General features: G+C 43.0%; 1 protein-coding gene across 5 annotated transcripts in view; it reads left to right on the top strand.

The window, feature by feature from the left end:
- Positions 1–15716, top strand: part of PCYT1B (phosphate cytidylyltransferase 1, choline, beta) — a 46721-nt gene extending 31005 nt beyond the window's left edge. For 4 of the 5 annotated variants that reach the window (XM_030575142.1, XM_030575170.1, XM_030575161.1 and 1 more), the window contains 3 exons: positions 78–220; positions 5200–5388; positions 12205–15716. In XM_030575142.1, coding sequence (XP_030431002.1) covers positions 78–220; positions 5200–5388; positions 12205–12417 — 545 coding nt within the window. In that variant the 3' untranslated portion in view covers positions 12418–15716. The remainder of the gene's footprint in view (positions 1–77; positions 221–5199; positions 5389–12204) is intronic. The other variant, XM_030575179.1, reaches the window with a different exon arrangement.
- The last annotated feature ends 741 nt before the right edge of the window (positions 15717–16457 follow it).

The raw sequence follows: 16457 nt of genomic DNA, 5'->3' as shown, positions 1-16457 counted from the left end.
TAAAACATGCATCCTAGCCTAACTGCTGCAATATCTCGTCATGTCACTCGTCTCTCTTTGCTTTCCACTTTCACCAGGAATGTTTGTACCAACACAGAGAACTGAAGGTATTTCAACATCAGACATCATTACTAGAATTGTACGAGACTATGATGTTTATGCTCGACGCAACCTCCAAAGAGGATATACCGCCAAAGAGCTGAATGTTAGTTTTATAAATGTAAGTAAGCACATCTTCTCTTCTCCCTCTTCTGATAGGGTTTCCATTAGAAGCCCAAGTTAAGATACGCTAATTTTTCTCTTGTGCTTCTGAAATGGGAGATGGAACAGGGCAGGAGTTGGTTAAAACTAACTGAGAAAAATGAACATCGGTGGGTTTGGGATTTATTTTTAAGAAGTCCTGGCAAGTATCAGCTTCACGTATACCATTTGGCATTGTTCTTGGAAACTGTAGCTCTTTAAGTAAAGCCAGTGCTCCCAATTTCCCATTGTGTTTCCAGACTACTGCATACTTCTCATGGAGCTGCTGCTAATTTAATAACACTACCACTAAAAAAAGCTGCTAATCATGTAGGGAAGACAGTCATGATCTCTCCAACAGTTTGACTTTGTTTCATATAATCACAGAATATCAGGGTTGGAAAGGACCTCAGGAGATCATCTAGTCCAACCCCCTGCTCAAAGCAGGACTAATCCCCAGACAAATTTTTACCCCAGTTCCCTAAATGGCCCCCTTAAGGATTGAACTCACAACCCTGGGTTTAGCAGGCCAATGCTCAAACCACTGAGCTATTCCTCCCCCCTTAGTGTTGCTGTGACATGGCCAAATGCCAGAGATTAGAAGGAAAAGGCATAGAAAGCACAAGCTTCATTATCAGTTTCCTTCCTCTACAAAGCAATTACATTAAAAAAAAAGGTGTTAAAGTAAGTGTAAAGGGTCCAGTGTAAGCCCAGGGGGGAAACAAAATCTGCTGTGAGTCGCTGTTTTGACAGGTATTGCAGAAGTCAGAGAGCAGTGTGTCAAGTCATATAACATGTGTCACAAAACCTAAGCAGAACGGAATGAATTAGAGAGCCAGTATAAAAGCTCAGAGGTTGTTGAGGATTGCTCTGGAGGATGCAGTATTTCAAATTAAGCAGCTTCTAACGACAGACCTCTCTGTACTGTCCAGGAAAAGGGTAAAGATGTGAAGGACACATACGTTTTCCTTCCTCCATTTTCTCTTTCAAGTCTTAGCAGCATAGCCCTGTGAAAGTGACAATGCTGAAATGCTCCTCCGCACTGTGCCATATTACAAAGCGACATTGTGATTGACTATAGCTAGTTAATGAGGAAAAATTTTAAAGGAAGGTCAATGCATCACAAAATGTACTTTTCCCATTTATTTGCTATGTGCAGGATAGTTGTATTTATTTCATTAGCCCTCACTTTAGCACTTCGCTATAAAGAGAAACACTTAAGCAGATATCTAGCCAATTTTGATAAAAAATGAGTCAAGAGTATTGTCAAGTCTTACACCTGTCCCTGAGTCCCGCTGGCAATTTTTGTGGGACTGCAATTATATTTTCCTACTTTTCCTTTAATTCTCTATCCCCCTTTTTGCTGTGTCAAAGAGCCATGTGAACAACAGACGAAACTGTAAATAAAGTGCTATCAGGTCACAAAGTAGGCAACGGGAGCTGGGGGGGGGTGGCGGGGGAGATTTTTCTCCATCCAAATTTTCATTTCCAGTAATCTGAAGTGTTATTTGTTCCGCCAGCAAACAAACTTATTTCAGACAGACATGTCATTTTGAAGAGGACAATGCCCCCTTAAATATTTTCTAAGCAATGAGGACAGTCTGCGTGTATTGGATTAGACCAGGGGTCAGCAACCTTTCAGACGCGGTGTGCCGAATCTTCATTTGTTCGCTCTGATTTAAGGTTTCGTGTGCCAGTGATAAATTTTAACATTTTAGAAGGTCTCTTTCTGTAAGTCTATAATATATAACTAAACTGTTGTATGTAAAGTAAATAAGGTTTTTAAAATGTTTAAGAAGCTTCATTTAAAATTAAATTAAAATGCAGAGGCCCCTGGACTGGTGGCCAGGACCTGGGCAGTGTGAGTGCCACTGAAAATCAGCTCACATGCCGCCTTTGGCACACGTGCCATAGGTTGCCTACCCTTGGATTAGACTCTGAGACTTGCAGTGGGAGTTAGGCACCTAACTTGATTAGGTACTTTACTAAGTCCCACTCCGTGGTTAATTTGTGTCAGGACTTGCCAGGGCTGAGCCCCAGCATCTCTCGGCTTGGTGGTTCATAGCCCCAGCACCTCCGGGCTTGCCGCATCAGTAAAAAGTAAAAAGACTGTGTGAGCCTGGCACCTCTTTCATCACAAATTAAGCACTGGTCCCACTAGATGCCTGTCTGTCTCTTTAGGCACCTAAGTACCTTTGTAAATCTGGTCCTTTCTCAAGCCAAGGAATGACAGGCTGAGTGGCACAATTCTCATGTACTTGACAGAATAAATCAGAGTCTATAGATTATTTTTTTGTAATATGCACCTCTCAGCTGGAGTTAGAAACACAGATGTAGCCATTTTTCTTGTCTTTGTTTCATATTTCATTTTGGAGCATTGGCTTTTCTATTTCCCACTTGACTGAGCTGTATATGGCACATAATGAAGGGGCTCACTAATTTAATGCAAGCAGTGACTCAGGATTTATCAGTCACTCCAATTTAGGAGGATCCTTGGGATCCTTAGATTTTCCCTCTGAATCTTCATTCTCAACCCAGGTCTACTGTATTGCTAGTTTTTATGTTCATGTTTGAGGTGGAACTGGGGGTATCTTGTGTCTCCTTGTTGTAGGCCTAGAGGCTTCCCCCATATTTTCCCTGCTGTAACTATCCATGCAGGAGGATCAGTACTGCAGCCATCATTCTGACAGAGGAACATTGGGTATGAATTGGCTTTGGAGCTCATCAAATCCGTTCCTTAACTGGTTAGAGGCTATTACTGTTGCATAGCACATGCAGCATTTCTTCACCCCACTTCTAGAGACTAAGGTTATGTCTACACGAGCACTTTTGTCAGTTAGGGGTGTGTGAAAAAACACACCTTTGACCAATGTAAGTTACACCTACAGAAGCGCCAGTGTGGACAGCGCTTTGTCGGTGGGCGATGCTCTCCTGCTGACATAGCTACTGCTGCTTGTTGGGGGTGGTTTAATTATGCCTACGGGAGAGCTCTCTCTCACGCTGGCAAAGAGCGGCTGCATGGGAGACCTTACAGCTGTGCCGCTGCAAGATCTGTAGTGTAGACCTAGCCTAATTCATTCTGAAGTCCCTGCTGGCCTAGGGTTACAGCAGTTTAAACAGGAGAGGCTCTGCTCTTCTCCAAGGGCTTCTAGTGTTTCAGAACAAATAAAAGGGCACCAGTAGAAAATGAAAATGCTGGCGTTCCTAAATTAAGGCTTGGTTGCCTATGTAACGGTGGGGTTTGGGGTGAGGGGGTTATCCTGACTTAGCCTCTTTGGCTAGTCCTACTAAGCTGCAAAGCAAATGCTCCTGTGTTGTTTTGAATTTCTGTGTCAGCTATAGCTTTGAGGTGCTAACATTTTGAGTTTAAGATAAAATGCAATTACTAGTTCCATTAAATGTTTAGCATAAAAATGACTTAGTGAAAGTCTGGGCATATTTTAGAACTTGTAAACTTTGAAGCACATGTCAACTCTGAAAGTAGCTCTAAAATGGCATTGTACAGCTTCTTTTTCATTGTCCCATGGTGCTAATTTTAAAAATTCAGAGGTGTTTGCGTGCGTATGCACGTGTGCCTAATTTGTGTACTTACCATAACTGCCTGCTCAAACTGAATATTTATGCATGCAGATAACCAACTAGCTGCACCAGAAGCACAAGTACTAATTTGCATCTGCAATGTGGGAATTGTGCATGTAAATCACATGTTTGAATGCTCACATATTTTGGTGTATGTATTTGCATGGCCACATCTGAAAAATCAAGACCCCAATGACTCCATATCATATCTGATTACTTAACAGGTTTACAAAATGTTTTCTGAATGCCAACCCCGAAAACTCAAACTGGAAGCTGGAAGCCAAGCTGTGTATTTTCTGGCTTGTTCTTCCTCACTACTAATAAAGATTCTGCAACTGGACTTCAACAATTCTACTGATGATACTTGGGCTAGAATAAAATCCATCTGACACTCACCTTACTGCAATGCTAACAAGACCAGCAAGGAAAATATGACTCTGGCTATACATAGGAAGTAGATCCTCTTGAGTCATAAGATGCCAAATTTACACTCCCACTTCTCTGCACTTTTATAGTTTAAGCTACCATAGTGGAGCTAAAGAACATTTGTCTTAGAGGAAAATTAATTAGTTAATTACTGCGTAATCCAGATTTACTCAAATTCCAGTTACCTAAAATTCCCAGGCTGCCAAAAGTTGGTTATGACCTGACTGAAGCTTTGCTCCTACAGAACTCATAAGATCTCCAGAGACAGAGCTTCAGCCCCACAGATACTTTAAGCTCTGCATAAATGGCTGTACTTCTGAGGAGTTTAGAAGCTTTTCAAAACTAAAGCTCTGAATCTGAGGCATTTAGCAGCTCTGAGAGCCCATTCTTTTTCTCTTCTGATGAGCTGAGCGGATCTCTGGACATTGATCAGCCCCTTCTTTCCCTCCACCCCTCAACTGTTTGGTCAGCTAGTCTTCTGGCCTAGACACCTCTCCCAGGTATAATCAGGGGACCTCTGATTATCCAAAACCCCAATCATGAAGATTCTCTTCTGTTCTGAAGAGATCTCTTCACAGGAGATACCTTGGACTGGGATAACATCAGGGCTGCAAGCCAGTATTGGGATGCACTGGCAAGAGAGTGTGGGGAAATTTGCATGTTGCCTGCTACAGGCCTGGAGTATTAGTTCTTTACTTGCACGAATACTAAATTGACATTTTTAAAGAACACCCTATTTTAATATATCTAGAGCTCTCTTTTTCTACTGCAGAACATAACACATAAGCACTAAATGATAAATATTTTCACAACATTCATACATTTACATATTAAACTATTACACGATAGTAGTCTGAAAAAGCCCTGTGTATTTAAGCACAAATAACAAGCTTTCTTCTTTCCCCAAACCCACTTGATAATTTTTTTGTCTATCCACACATACTTTTCAAACAGGAAAAGAAATATCGCTTTCAGAACCAGGTAGACAAAATGAAAGAAAAAGTGAAAAATGTAGAGGAAAAATCAAAAGAATTTGTAAATAAGGTGGAAGAGAAGAGCCATGACCTCATTCAGAAATGGGAAGAGAAGTCCAGAGAGTTCATTGGCAACTTTTTAGAGCTGTTTGGACCCGACGGAGCTTGGGTAGGTACTTCATTCCAGGAATTCTGTCTGCCTTTGATTTATTCTTCTCTTAACACAGACCCATAGCAAGTTATTTTGCTGCAGTCTTTGTTTTGAAAGCCAGTCTAGCAGGTCAGTGCCAATTCCACTCATTTCATCCAACATGTACCAGAACCACAGTGCAAACATCTCCCACTTCCAATGTCTTTTTCAGGCGAATTTCTGCATTTGTATTTTAAAAAGGCACTACCATTATGTAGTGCCAAAGTATGTAACAGTGTAAGACTGCATTACGTAGTAGTGTGTATTAACAGATACGTACATTTATACACTAAGGCCTATTCCAACCTCTACACTCCCCCCATCATCAATAAATAGGAGTTATGCATCTATATCAGGAAGAGCTTATACTCCAGAAAATGGCAATAAAGAGACAGGGAAACATTAACAATCTGAATTTGGCAATGTTTTAAAATAGCATAAAAAATATAAAAATGGTCATGTTGTAGCCATAATTTTAACTGAGAAATTATTTCAGACCCTAACAGTCAGATTCATAGGGATGCCTGCAGAGAGAAACACATTTTAGGCCAGGCTTCAAGATGCACTTTCGTAAGTCATTACTTTTTGTGAACAATTGACCCAGCCACTTTCATCCAGAAATCTCAAGACGCTTCCCAAAGGTGGGCATAGTATTGTTATTTACAGTTCTCATTTTACAGTTGGGGAGACTGAAGCACAGAGGGATTAACCGAGTCACACAAAATCACCCAATGAGTTAATGAAACAATCAGGAGTAGATTGTCTGACACCCAGCCCCAGGAACTGATCACCAGAGAGACTGCATCCCACGCCACACCTAGAGATCTTTCTTCTTCCAGTCCCAAATCTTACGTTACACTGGAATTAGTTGCAAAACTCAATAGTATTCTAAAAGCAATCAGTAGCTGACACAGGCGTTATTATTAAGGTACTATCGAGTCTTTTCTAACCAAATCTATGAACTTACATTTTGTTCAAAGGGTTCTTTACTCTGGGTCATATAGAGCCTGATCCAGCAAAGCCCTTACACACGTGCATAATTTTTAGCATGAGTGTACTCATATGCTTAAAGTTATGCATGTGTGTAAGTGTTTTGCAGAGGCTGATGAACACAGAACTCATCCAGCCACAGTCTTCCCATTGACAAATTGCAAAGGAACTGAGAGCAGCAGTGTACATAACCAGCAAGTGGTCCACCAGCATGACCCCAGGAGAATGTGGGCTCATTCAAAGGTACATTAGGATTTAGTCATGCAGCTTCCATTCAATTCAAAGTGGGTCAAGTGGCTGACAACATATGCGAGGATTTAATTATTTATTAATAATTCCTTTGCGAGGAAGCACAAATGGATGCAACCAGTCAGCTTAAGAAGTTTAATAATAATAATAATAATGATGATAATACCTAGGTCTGCCATACAACTTATCAGCACTAGAAGTCAAAGTCATTTACAAAAGAGGGGACTATTATTACCCTCATTTTACAGTGAAGGAAACAGATTTAATATGAACTTGAAGAAGGAATGATTTGCGTATAATGAAAACTGACTATGAACAAATGAAATATTTTCTGTTGTTGCTTTTTATAGAACACAATAACAACATACACTTACAACTTATTGATTCACATTGCTAGTGCATTTCATTGAAGGATCTCAGTGGCTTTTACAAGCATTCATTAATTAAGCTTCACAACTCCCCTGTACAAATGCAGATGAAAGAGTGGCACCAGTAAGGTGTATGCATGTGACTCTAAATAGACTTGTATTATTGCACCTCTGGGCCTACCCTTTCTTTCGTTCCCACGTTTGTTACTCTAATTTAGTGTGTCGTGTCTAAAACTGGATTGTAAGCTGTTCAGTACAGGGAGTGAGTCTTATTTGTTAGGTAAAGTGCCTAAGGCCAGGTCTCCACTACAAACTTTTGCTGACATAGCTCTGTTGGTCAGGGGTGTGAAGAGATGCGAGCTGACCGATGCAGCTGTGCCAGCAAAAGCCCCAGGTGTAGAAGCAGTTATACCAGCAAATATGTGCTTTTGCCGGTATCATTTATTTCATGTGGCTGGAATAAACATTACTGGCAAAACTGCTTTTCCAAGATAAGTGGCATCTGCACTACACTAGGCCATGCTCTGAGTCATTGGCTGAGGTAGGAATAGAGGCTAGGGCCTTGACTCAGTTCCCTGCTCTAAGCACTAGGAAAAAAAACTACTGAGAAATATTTTAGCTTAAACATTAGACATTTTTATAGACTGAAATTCCTTAGTGAAAAGCACTAGGCTAAAACTCCTGCTAAAGAACATTTGTTGGCCCTCTGATTTAGGATGGCAGATGCAGAGTAGGAAACTGGATGTAATTTTAATCAGAGACTTTTGCAGATCAAAGTCCCATAAAAGTGTCTGGTGAAGAGTGAAATCAGAGCTGGCCCTGTTCTAAGGAAAGCTTTAGTGACAGTGAACTGAGGTGTTTTCAAAAATCATCTTCAGCCTGGCAACTGGAAGTTGGTTGGTTTTTTTAATAATGATAACTTGCTATTAGTGTCAAAACTGTTATTAACATTAATTTGCCACATCAGTGTTAGTTAGACGTTGCTTTGAATGTTGACATTAAAAGTCCAGGAATAGTTATAGGCATGTTATATTCCTAGATCAGTAATTTGCATCCTATTAATATGCTATTATTATAATTACTATTTGTGAAATAATACACTTTGTGCTGGCATCCCTTTTCTAAAATATAAACTGAGGTCTGGACAACCCACTTAAAATCATATACAATTTCAGGAAAAGGTCAAAATGCTGTTTTTCAGAATTGCAAAGGTTGGATAGAATTCATTGGAGAATTTGTTCAAGATAGTTTTATACACAATGTATTTCCTTCAGCGAGTCCCAGAGGTGCTGTGATACAATAATGGTGAATGTGCTATAAAACTGTAGGAAAAGAGCCAGACCGAAAGCTGTCTTGCAATCTCACACTTGTATAGCGCAGTACAATGTAAAGCCGATAAGGAGCAAGTTCCATGCACAAAGCTGCTGGCAGGTATGAGTATAACATCCTCTGGTGCTCTGGGTTGAACTGTGCTAGTTGAAGAAAGATGTTCAAAAAGGTCCATGTTTTAAAAAATAAAAATGCTTACAAAAGTCCTCAGAAATGGAGCAACATGATAGGAAACTAGTTTAAAGAGCAGCCAGCTCAGTTCCCCAACAGGGACGTCTCGGCGTTTGAAGAGCAGTCCTGATCATTGTTGGGAATATGTTTGACTGGCCAGAGACTGAAGTCAGTCATACTGCCACAGTTTATGGTCAGTCTAATCAAAATCAAGGATCCCATATTTAGTGCACAATATACTTTCAATCTGGACCCTGAAGCCCACATATGACCCCATTGAAATGTCCATATTGTATTGTAGAAGCAGAAGCTCAAATAGCAGCAGCTGCAGCCCTTCAGAGGGAGTTTTACAATGCTTAGGTTCTTTACCTGGTCACTTTTATTCTGTAAAGAAAATGAGACTTCCATACACAGTAAATGCAACTTTTGCACAGCCCCACAGAGCTTCCTAAACCCAACAAAAAGACTCTTGCACCAACAGCACTAATGCTTTACAGAGCCAGACCACAACACTTTCTTCTCTTAAACCGTCTACACTAAACCCCCTCACTGGGCCTGCTACTGCCACTGATTCTGAGCTGCTACAGGCTTGGGATCTTGGCCAGCATTGATTACATTCTGACAGCATTGGACCATTACCACTATTAACCCTTTCTTACCCGAACTGGTCCTCTACTTAGCAGGCTGGAAGCTACTGCAAAGAGCAAGAACTTCCTGCTAGCTCAGGAGATTTACAAAGCATTGACTAGTTCAGACCTAGCAAGCAGGACAGGAGTATGGACACGTGGCCATTGCAGGATGGGGTGGGGGTGGGAATACCAACCTGAATATTGTGCTGAAGTTGAGTTTACTGAGATTGTATCCTCTTCTGCCATTTGGTTTTGCAGCTGAAGGCAGAGTGTGACATTAAGTTGATAATTGAAAATTAATTTTCAGAGTTCTATTCAAATAGAAGATAAAATATAAGGTTGGTGTGGGGGCTCTGGAGTTAATTCAGATTTGTTATTCTAGTTTAGTACTTCACTCCCTAGGCCAGTAGCAATCAGGAGCATGGTGGAAGAAACTAGCTTAGTCTCCAGAGCTCAGAAGGGCCTTCCATTCATTTCAGCAATGCCTCTAGCTGCTGTTGTAGTAGATCTGATAAGCTTCAAAGGGAGCCATCCAACCTTCTTGACCAGAAGGAAGGTCACCACAGCACAAGATCTTGATGACTTGGGAGAAAAAATCAAATTGAGAAAAATCATGGAATTCTTGGGTCCCCCAAGAGGAAAAGCACATCAGAAAATACTCAGCAAGGTGAATGTTCAAAACATTGCACGGCACATTAGCTACTTATGGGTTTTTTATCATGCTAATTGTTATAGTATTTGAGCACCTCATACACACCCATAGATTTATCCTTCTCACAGCCCTATGACTTGTCTAATAGAGAAATATTGTTATTCTCGATAGAGAATAAAGAGTGACTGAGCAATTTACATAATCACACAAGTAGTCTGGGGCAGAGCTGAAATAGAAGATCTCCTATATTCCAGTACTTCAGCCATGAGGCTATGCATGGCACTAGAAACATATGATGTGCCATATTAGAGCAGGTCATTCATTCATCTAACCCATACCCTGCCTCCAGCACTGGAAAGTACCGCATATTTCAAAGGAAAGTTAAAATAAAAACTAAATCATAACAGACCTTGCCAGTTATTCCTCTTTAGATCAATGGAAAATGAAATCCAACCCAAGGTTTTTGTTAAGATTTCTCATCTGTATTTGTATGGGTTGTGTGTGTTGGGGTTAGGTGTGTAGATCCAGCCAGTATTCAACATGTGCAGAAATAGAACTCTAGCACTCAGAAGGAGGGGGACACACATTTCCATCTGCTGTGTAGCAGTGGAAGCCAGCCATGAGAAGGTGAGGTGAGATTCAGCTGGAGATTATTGTCCAGCTCTGACCGGGAGAAGTTCTAGCAGCAATAAGGGCTCAGAGTTTGGACAGAGAGAAAACCAGCTTCATGTGACAAAAGGTGACCCAAAAGCTTAACACAGCCACATGAAGTTGCAGCTATTTGGCAAAGGGCAAGTCACGCAGTTTCGTGGGACAAGATCTGGCTGACAAGGCCTTGCCTTGCTGTGTAGAACTGTTAGCTAGAAAGAACTCTTCTTATTTTGCATGGAAATACTTTGAAGGAGGAAGCCTCGGGGCACAAACTTAAGGTGTGCTTTTAAATCATGTTAGTTAAACTGGTGCCAAAGCTGTGCGGACGTACTTATTTTGGCTTAAACTGGGCTTATTTAGGTTCTTTAGCCAAAAATAAGAGTTTGCACCAGTTTAGTAGGTTTGTGGTGCAACTTCTGCATGTAGAAAAGGCCTTATTCTTTTCATTAGAACTCTGGCTGCAAGCAGCCACTTGCTCTGTTCCCAGGCAGACTAGAAATATAGGGCATGTGTGAGCAAACACGGTAACTAACCATCTTTCTAAACAATGGTGTAAACAGGGTTTAACACCTTTCAAACCGTATTAGTGGGTTGTGGTCCAATCCTAAAAGGAACCCCAGAAGTGGCCAAGATTGTTAACATTGTTGTCAAAAGTGTCAACCCTGCCTATGCTGCTATTCAGAAACATGTTAGTTACAATGTGTTAGCTCACACATGGTCATACCTGACCTACACTTTGCTCTGAATAAGAGCACAGCTCAGCTGAAAGCTGTTGAAAGAATTACCAATACAATTCAATGACTCAGCCAGCAGTGAGAGCTCCACAAGAAGTAGCCCAGACAGCACCTTCCCCACTCCACCTTGAAAAGTTAAGCCCCACATCTCCTTTGTAACAAACTTAACAGTACATTGCTGCTCTGAAAAGCAACTCCATCAAAATGTGGCTTTTTTTTTTTTGCTCAAAAGATCCATTCCAGGGGTGAAGTCACTAGAGAACCTCCCACTGACTTGAATAAGGTCAGGATTTCACCCCATATGTGTATCCAGAGTCATCTCTGCTGGCTACAACAACAAAATAAAGGCCGGTTTGTATACACGTAACATAAGCGCAGTCCCATTGACTTCAGATGTGAATAACCAGGGCCGTCCCTAGGGGGGTGCCTGGGGTGGAAGTGACAAATCCATCACTTCTGGGACTGACCCTGCTAGCCAATTGCACCGGCCCGCGGGATGGTTGCCCCAATTCACCCTACCCAAGGAACGACTCTGTGAATAACCACCAGGGTTGCCCAATCTGGCTTTACATTTCTATGACTTTGACTCCTGTTGGTACTGTGGAGCCAGCCCAGCTAAGTGGGAGTGAAACGGAGTCTGTTCTGGCTCACCCAGGAACCGAACAACTAACTAAATTCTGCCTTCAATGTCCCCTCAGAGACCTGCAGAATGTGTAGTGTATCTGGAAAGCTCCCAGCAGCACTTTCGCATCCACACTAGTTTGCTGCGTCCCAAAACCATTTGGCTTGTAAAGTGTGAGCATTTGCCCAGAATGAGTGAGAGGCAACAACACAGGGGACTCCAGGTGCCATTTTGACTGGTCATATTTCAGAGCAGAAATGCAGATTAAGCCTCTCCCTTTCCTGAAGGCCAAAGTATCTCTCCCCTTATGCAGGTAACTGTCCCCAACTGGCCTCACAGGGCCCAAGCCCCCTGTTGTTGTGCCTGACTCACACAGCCTCTTTTTCAAACTGCTTTTCAGAAACAGATGTTTCAGGAGCGAAGTGGCCGAATGCTCCAGGCCTTGTCGCCGAGGCAGAGCCCAACCAGCAGCCCAACGCGCGGCCGCTCTCCATCCCGCTCTCCATCGCCGCCCTCCCCCTGGTTGTTCAATAAAGCATCACCCCCTTCCTCTCCAAAAGTGGCCTCGGCCTCCATCAGTAGCATGAGCGAAGGAGATGAGGATGAGAAGTAAAGAAAAATAAACAATTTGAAAAAAAAAGTACGAACACTCATATAACATGCAGGTGGCGGGGAGGAGAGGAACTACAAACAGCTGTTTCTGACAGAGGCGAGTGCGCTATAGGAAAAAGCATTGCAAGGAGAGTGGCGCATTGCAAGGAACGAGTTCTCAGGAACAGCTCACCCCTGCCCCATTTCCTCTTGGGGCTCAGACACACCCAGACAACTAACTGACACACGACCTTGGAGTAAGTACCTGTCACTAGTCACTACTTGCTGCAGCTGCTAGGGGCAGCCAAGAAACTTGGGGAATTTGTACTGCAGGGGATCATTCAGCCCCTGAGCTAGACTGAGTGAGCATGTGCGCAGCAGCAGCACTGTGTGAAGAGACAATTTAACCACTTCTGGACTCTGCATGCATCTAGGGTGACCCAACAATATATGAGTCTATACCCCTCCCCCCCAACCTTTGGGGGAAAAAATGTCCTGATTTTTCACATTTGCTTTCTGGTCACCCTACTAAACTTGAGCCCTCCCAGCGCAATGAGGTCTCGTCACAGCAACAAAAAGCTTCTCCAGTACAGGAAATGTGTTTTTTTCTTTCAAAATAAAAAAAGCCACCAAAAAACTAAACCAGTGCAACGGGGATCTGGCCAGTCGGCGCTGCAGATGCATTGAACAAATTGAGTTGAATGAATGTTTGCTGACCAGGCCTTTGTCAAGGCACGTGCAAAGATTAATATAGTGTGAATCCCATTTGCTTTAGCAAATCTCACTCCTTGTTCCTAGGGCCTCAGAAGCCACCTGTTGTGACCTGGTTTTCTTTGCAACATTGCTTTGAAGGCTGCAGCGTAGGACAGTGAATGTCCTTGCTGGGATTTCTTGTCTGGGCAAAAAATATTTTAAACGAATTGGGCTATTTTAGTGATCATCTTAAGAATAAACTGGAGCCAAAGCCCCTCAGCCACATTTCTCCAGGGACTACCACACCTTTGGAGATGTCAGTTACCAATCGACTGTCTATGCAACGGCATTTCTGCCCATCCCGTGTATCAATCAGATCAACCTTAAAACTTTTGGCATTTCTCTAAATAAGACAAAAGCATGTATGCATTGTATGTTCTACAGATAGGTATACAGTACATGCATGCACACATATGGATATGCATTCCCAGTCTGGGATCCAGGTTACCTGCCTCCTGGCAACTGCCCTTAATACATCCAAACATTGGCAGCCCAACTGGAAAATAATGAAACTTTATACATAGAATTGGATGCTGGTGTTTTCCCTCCTTCCCTCAGAGCATCCTCATATCCCTAATGGAGCCACAAAGACATCAACTAAGAAATTTTCTCCTTTTTACATAATCATGTTGACATCACCAGCCTATCAGCTCAGCATGAGATGAGACTTCCCTCATATGCCATCTATGCCAGATGAGCAACGACCGGAAGTGGGGGGGGCTGTTGGATTGTGTGACATGCAGCTCTGTGGCTGACTGAACTACCTCTCATCAGACTCCCACGTTCCTCCCAACCTGGAAAATGAGATTAGAAACTGATCAGACAGCACTACAGAGAAATGATCTGCTCCATCCATCTCTACAGCAGGGGTCCCCAAACTGTGCATCATGACCCCCTAGGGGGGCACGGAGGAACATGGGGGGGCAGCCCCCGTGGGGGCAGGGAGGGAGTGCCACCCCCTCCACTCCCACCCCCGACCCTAGCTATGGCCCCAGCTTTGGCCCCCTTACTCCAGTCCACATCCCCACTCCTGGCCCCAAGAGTGGTGCAAGGTAAAAAGCTTGGGGACCACTGCTCTAGAGGCTGCTGCACTGGACATACCTGTGTTCTTATGCCAGCATGTCAAGTGTTTCTCCATCCAGTCCACTGAGTGGTTTGGGCACCCAACCAGCAAGGCATACACACCTGCAATACATTCCAATTTGCAGCCTGCACGGTAGCCAGAACAAGGGATGGCCTGGACAACATTAGCCAAAAGTCAACTGCTTCACTTGCTGCCTTCATGCTGCGAGCACATCACAGGGTGAAAGTTACTGTAGATTTTAGTATTCTTCATTTTGTTGGTTTCCTGTACAGACAGGACAACATAGCTCTAGTAGGGAGGAGAGAGAGGCAGAGGGATTAAAAAGGATGAGACATCAGCTAGCAAAAGAAGAGGACTCTGCTCCAGCCCATGAAGAACAGACTAGCAGTAACATTTCAGAAAGGCACCAAGAATAGGAGTTTGTGAAAAACAGGTGTTGGTGTGTAAATGCACAGTGTGTATTCGTGTATATCAGGATACTGGCAGCAGTTTACCCTCTGGCTGCATTCCCTTGCCCTGCAGAGTTAGAAATTATTGGTAGTGAGCCCCATCCTCAGCAGTTTCCAGGTGGGCCACTGAGGGACCCTAGCACCAGGCCCCCAAGCCAGCCTTGTGGTTTTTTCGTGATAGCCAGGTATTCCTTTATCCACCTAAGAAGGCCTAGCTGATTTTTCATATGCAACCTCAGCCGCGCCCTTATCTGACTCTCTCTCCAGGAGAGACATCCTTGCTGAGAAACTGGTTTTCTGGAGACACAAACAGTTCCTTTACAGAGTTGCAACAACTGGCAGCTATTATGGTACCAGGGGCACTCACTGCTTCTTTCACTAGTGAGAATGACGAGGGCCAGTGTCTGGCTGTCACCTGCCCTGTGGGAGAGGATGGTGTGATTAAAACCTTCCTGTCCGCCTTAGGCAATGAGCTACTGTAATTTCATCCCTGGGGTGTGCTTGTTTGTTCTTCTGATTTCTCTATCACAAACCACCCCTCCACAGTGAGAACAGCCTGCTCTCTATGGTGCTGTCTATACCAAGGAGCCCTGTCCAAATGAGATGGAGGCTGTCAGGGTTGGTGGGTTTTTTATTGTTAAAACAATGCCCTCTGTTCAGTAAAGTTTTGGAGGAAAATTAACCTGCTTGGCTAGTAACGGGAAACAGGAGAAACACTCACCAGAATGACCTCATTTTAAGCTTAGCTATTGCTCCCAGAGTCACGTGTGGTTTACCAAGTGACAAAGCCATATACCTGTACCAGATGTCTGGTCTGTGTTTGGGATAAGACAAAGCCTGAGCGCCTGTTCTCTTTGTATGGATACCACCCTCCATGCACAATCTCCACCACCCACAGAGAAGACAACCAACCTCCTCACCATCTCCTGGACATACTGATGGTGATTTGCACTTTTTGGCCATCGCTGGGTTTCATTTTTTATTTTTAACAAGTGTTGCTTTATTGTGTTCCTATTTATAAGCCCAAGCTCCATGGGGAAAAATAAATGAAATACAACAGAGAGTGCAGCTTGCCATCTTTATTTTACTACGGCTCTGCCAGTCATTACTGGAATGTTCTTGGGTACCATCAAGCCAATGTTCTAACCCCAGTGGCTCCATTGTAGACATCTCCTCTCTCTACAGCCATGATACTAAATAAGCTGAAAAACCAGCCATTCCAACCTGCCCTGCTGCTAAACTCATCCACCTCCCAGTCATCTCTCCTAGGAGCTCCTTGCCAACCCTCCTCCCACTCTCAGCTTTGCAGTGTGTGCCTTGTGTTTCCTGTACGCCAAGCACCCGCCTTCACCACCTTCAGACCCATTTCTTCCAGGAGTTTGTCCTGTGGGGCTGTCTTCAGTATTGCTTCCTCCCTCACCTGCACTGCTGTCTCGTGTTTTGTCTTCAGGCCAGGGAGCAGCCATCTCTTATATATTAGTTATATAATTATTCAAAGAGCAGAAAACAGGATTTTACTCTCTTTCCGCCTCAGTATAGCTTCTGTTAGAAGGCACCCATAATTAGTAGGTGTGTAACCTTTTAATTAATTCCCATTTAATATTAAGTTGTTAAAGATAAAAAGAAAACCCAACTTAGCTTTCAGGTTCAAACTTCTAGGTCAGTTACAGAAAATGTATTTAGCGAGGACAACTAGGCAACACTTTAGTGATACAACTGAACTTTATTCAAAAGGAAGATAATTAGTTAGGCAGACAGGCATGCAGTTACCACATA

The sequence above is a fragment of the Gopherus evgoodei genome, chromosome 1 (genome assembly GCF_007399415.2).
Source record: "Gopherus evgoodei ecotype Sinaloan lineage chromosome 1, rGopEvg1_v1.p, whole genome shotgun sequence".
In the NCBI taxonomy this organism is placed as follows: domain Eukaryota; kingdom Metazoa; phylum Chordata; order Testudines; family Testudinidae; genus Gopherus; species Gopherus evgoodei.
This window is presented reverse-complemented; position numbering and strand designations above follow the sequence as displayed.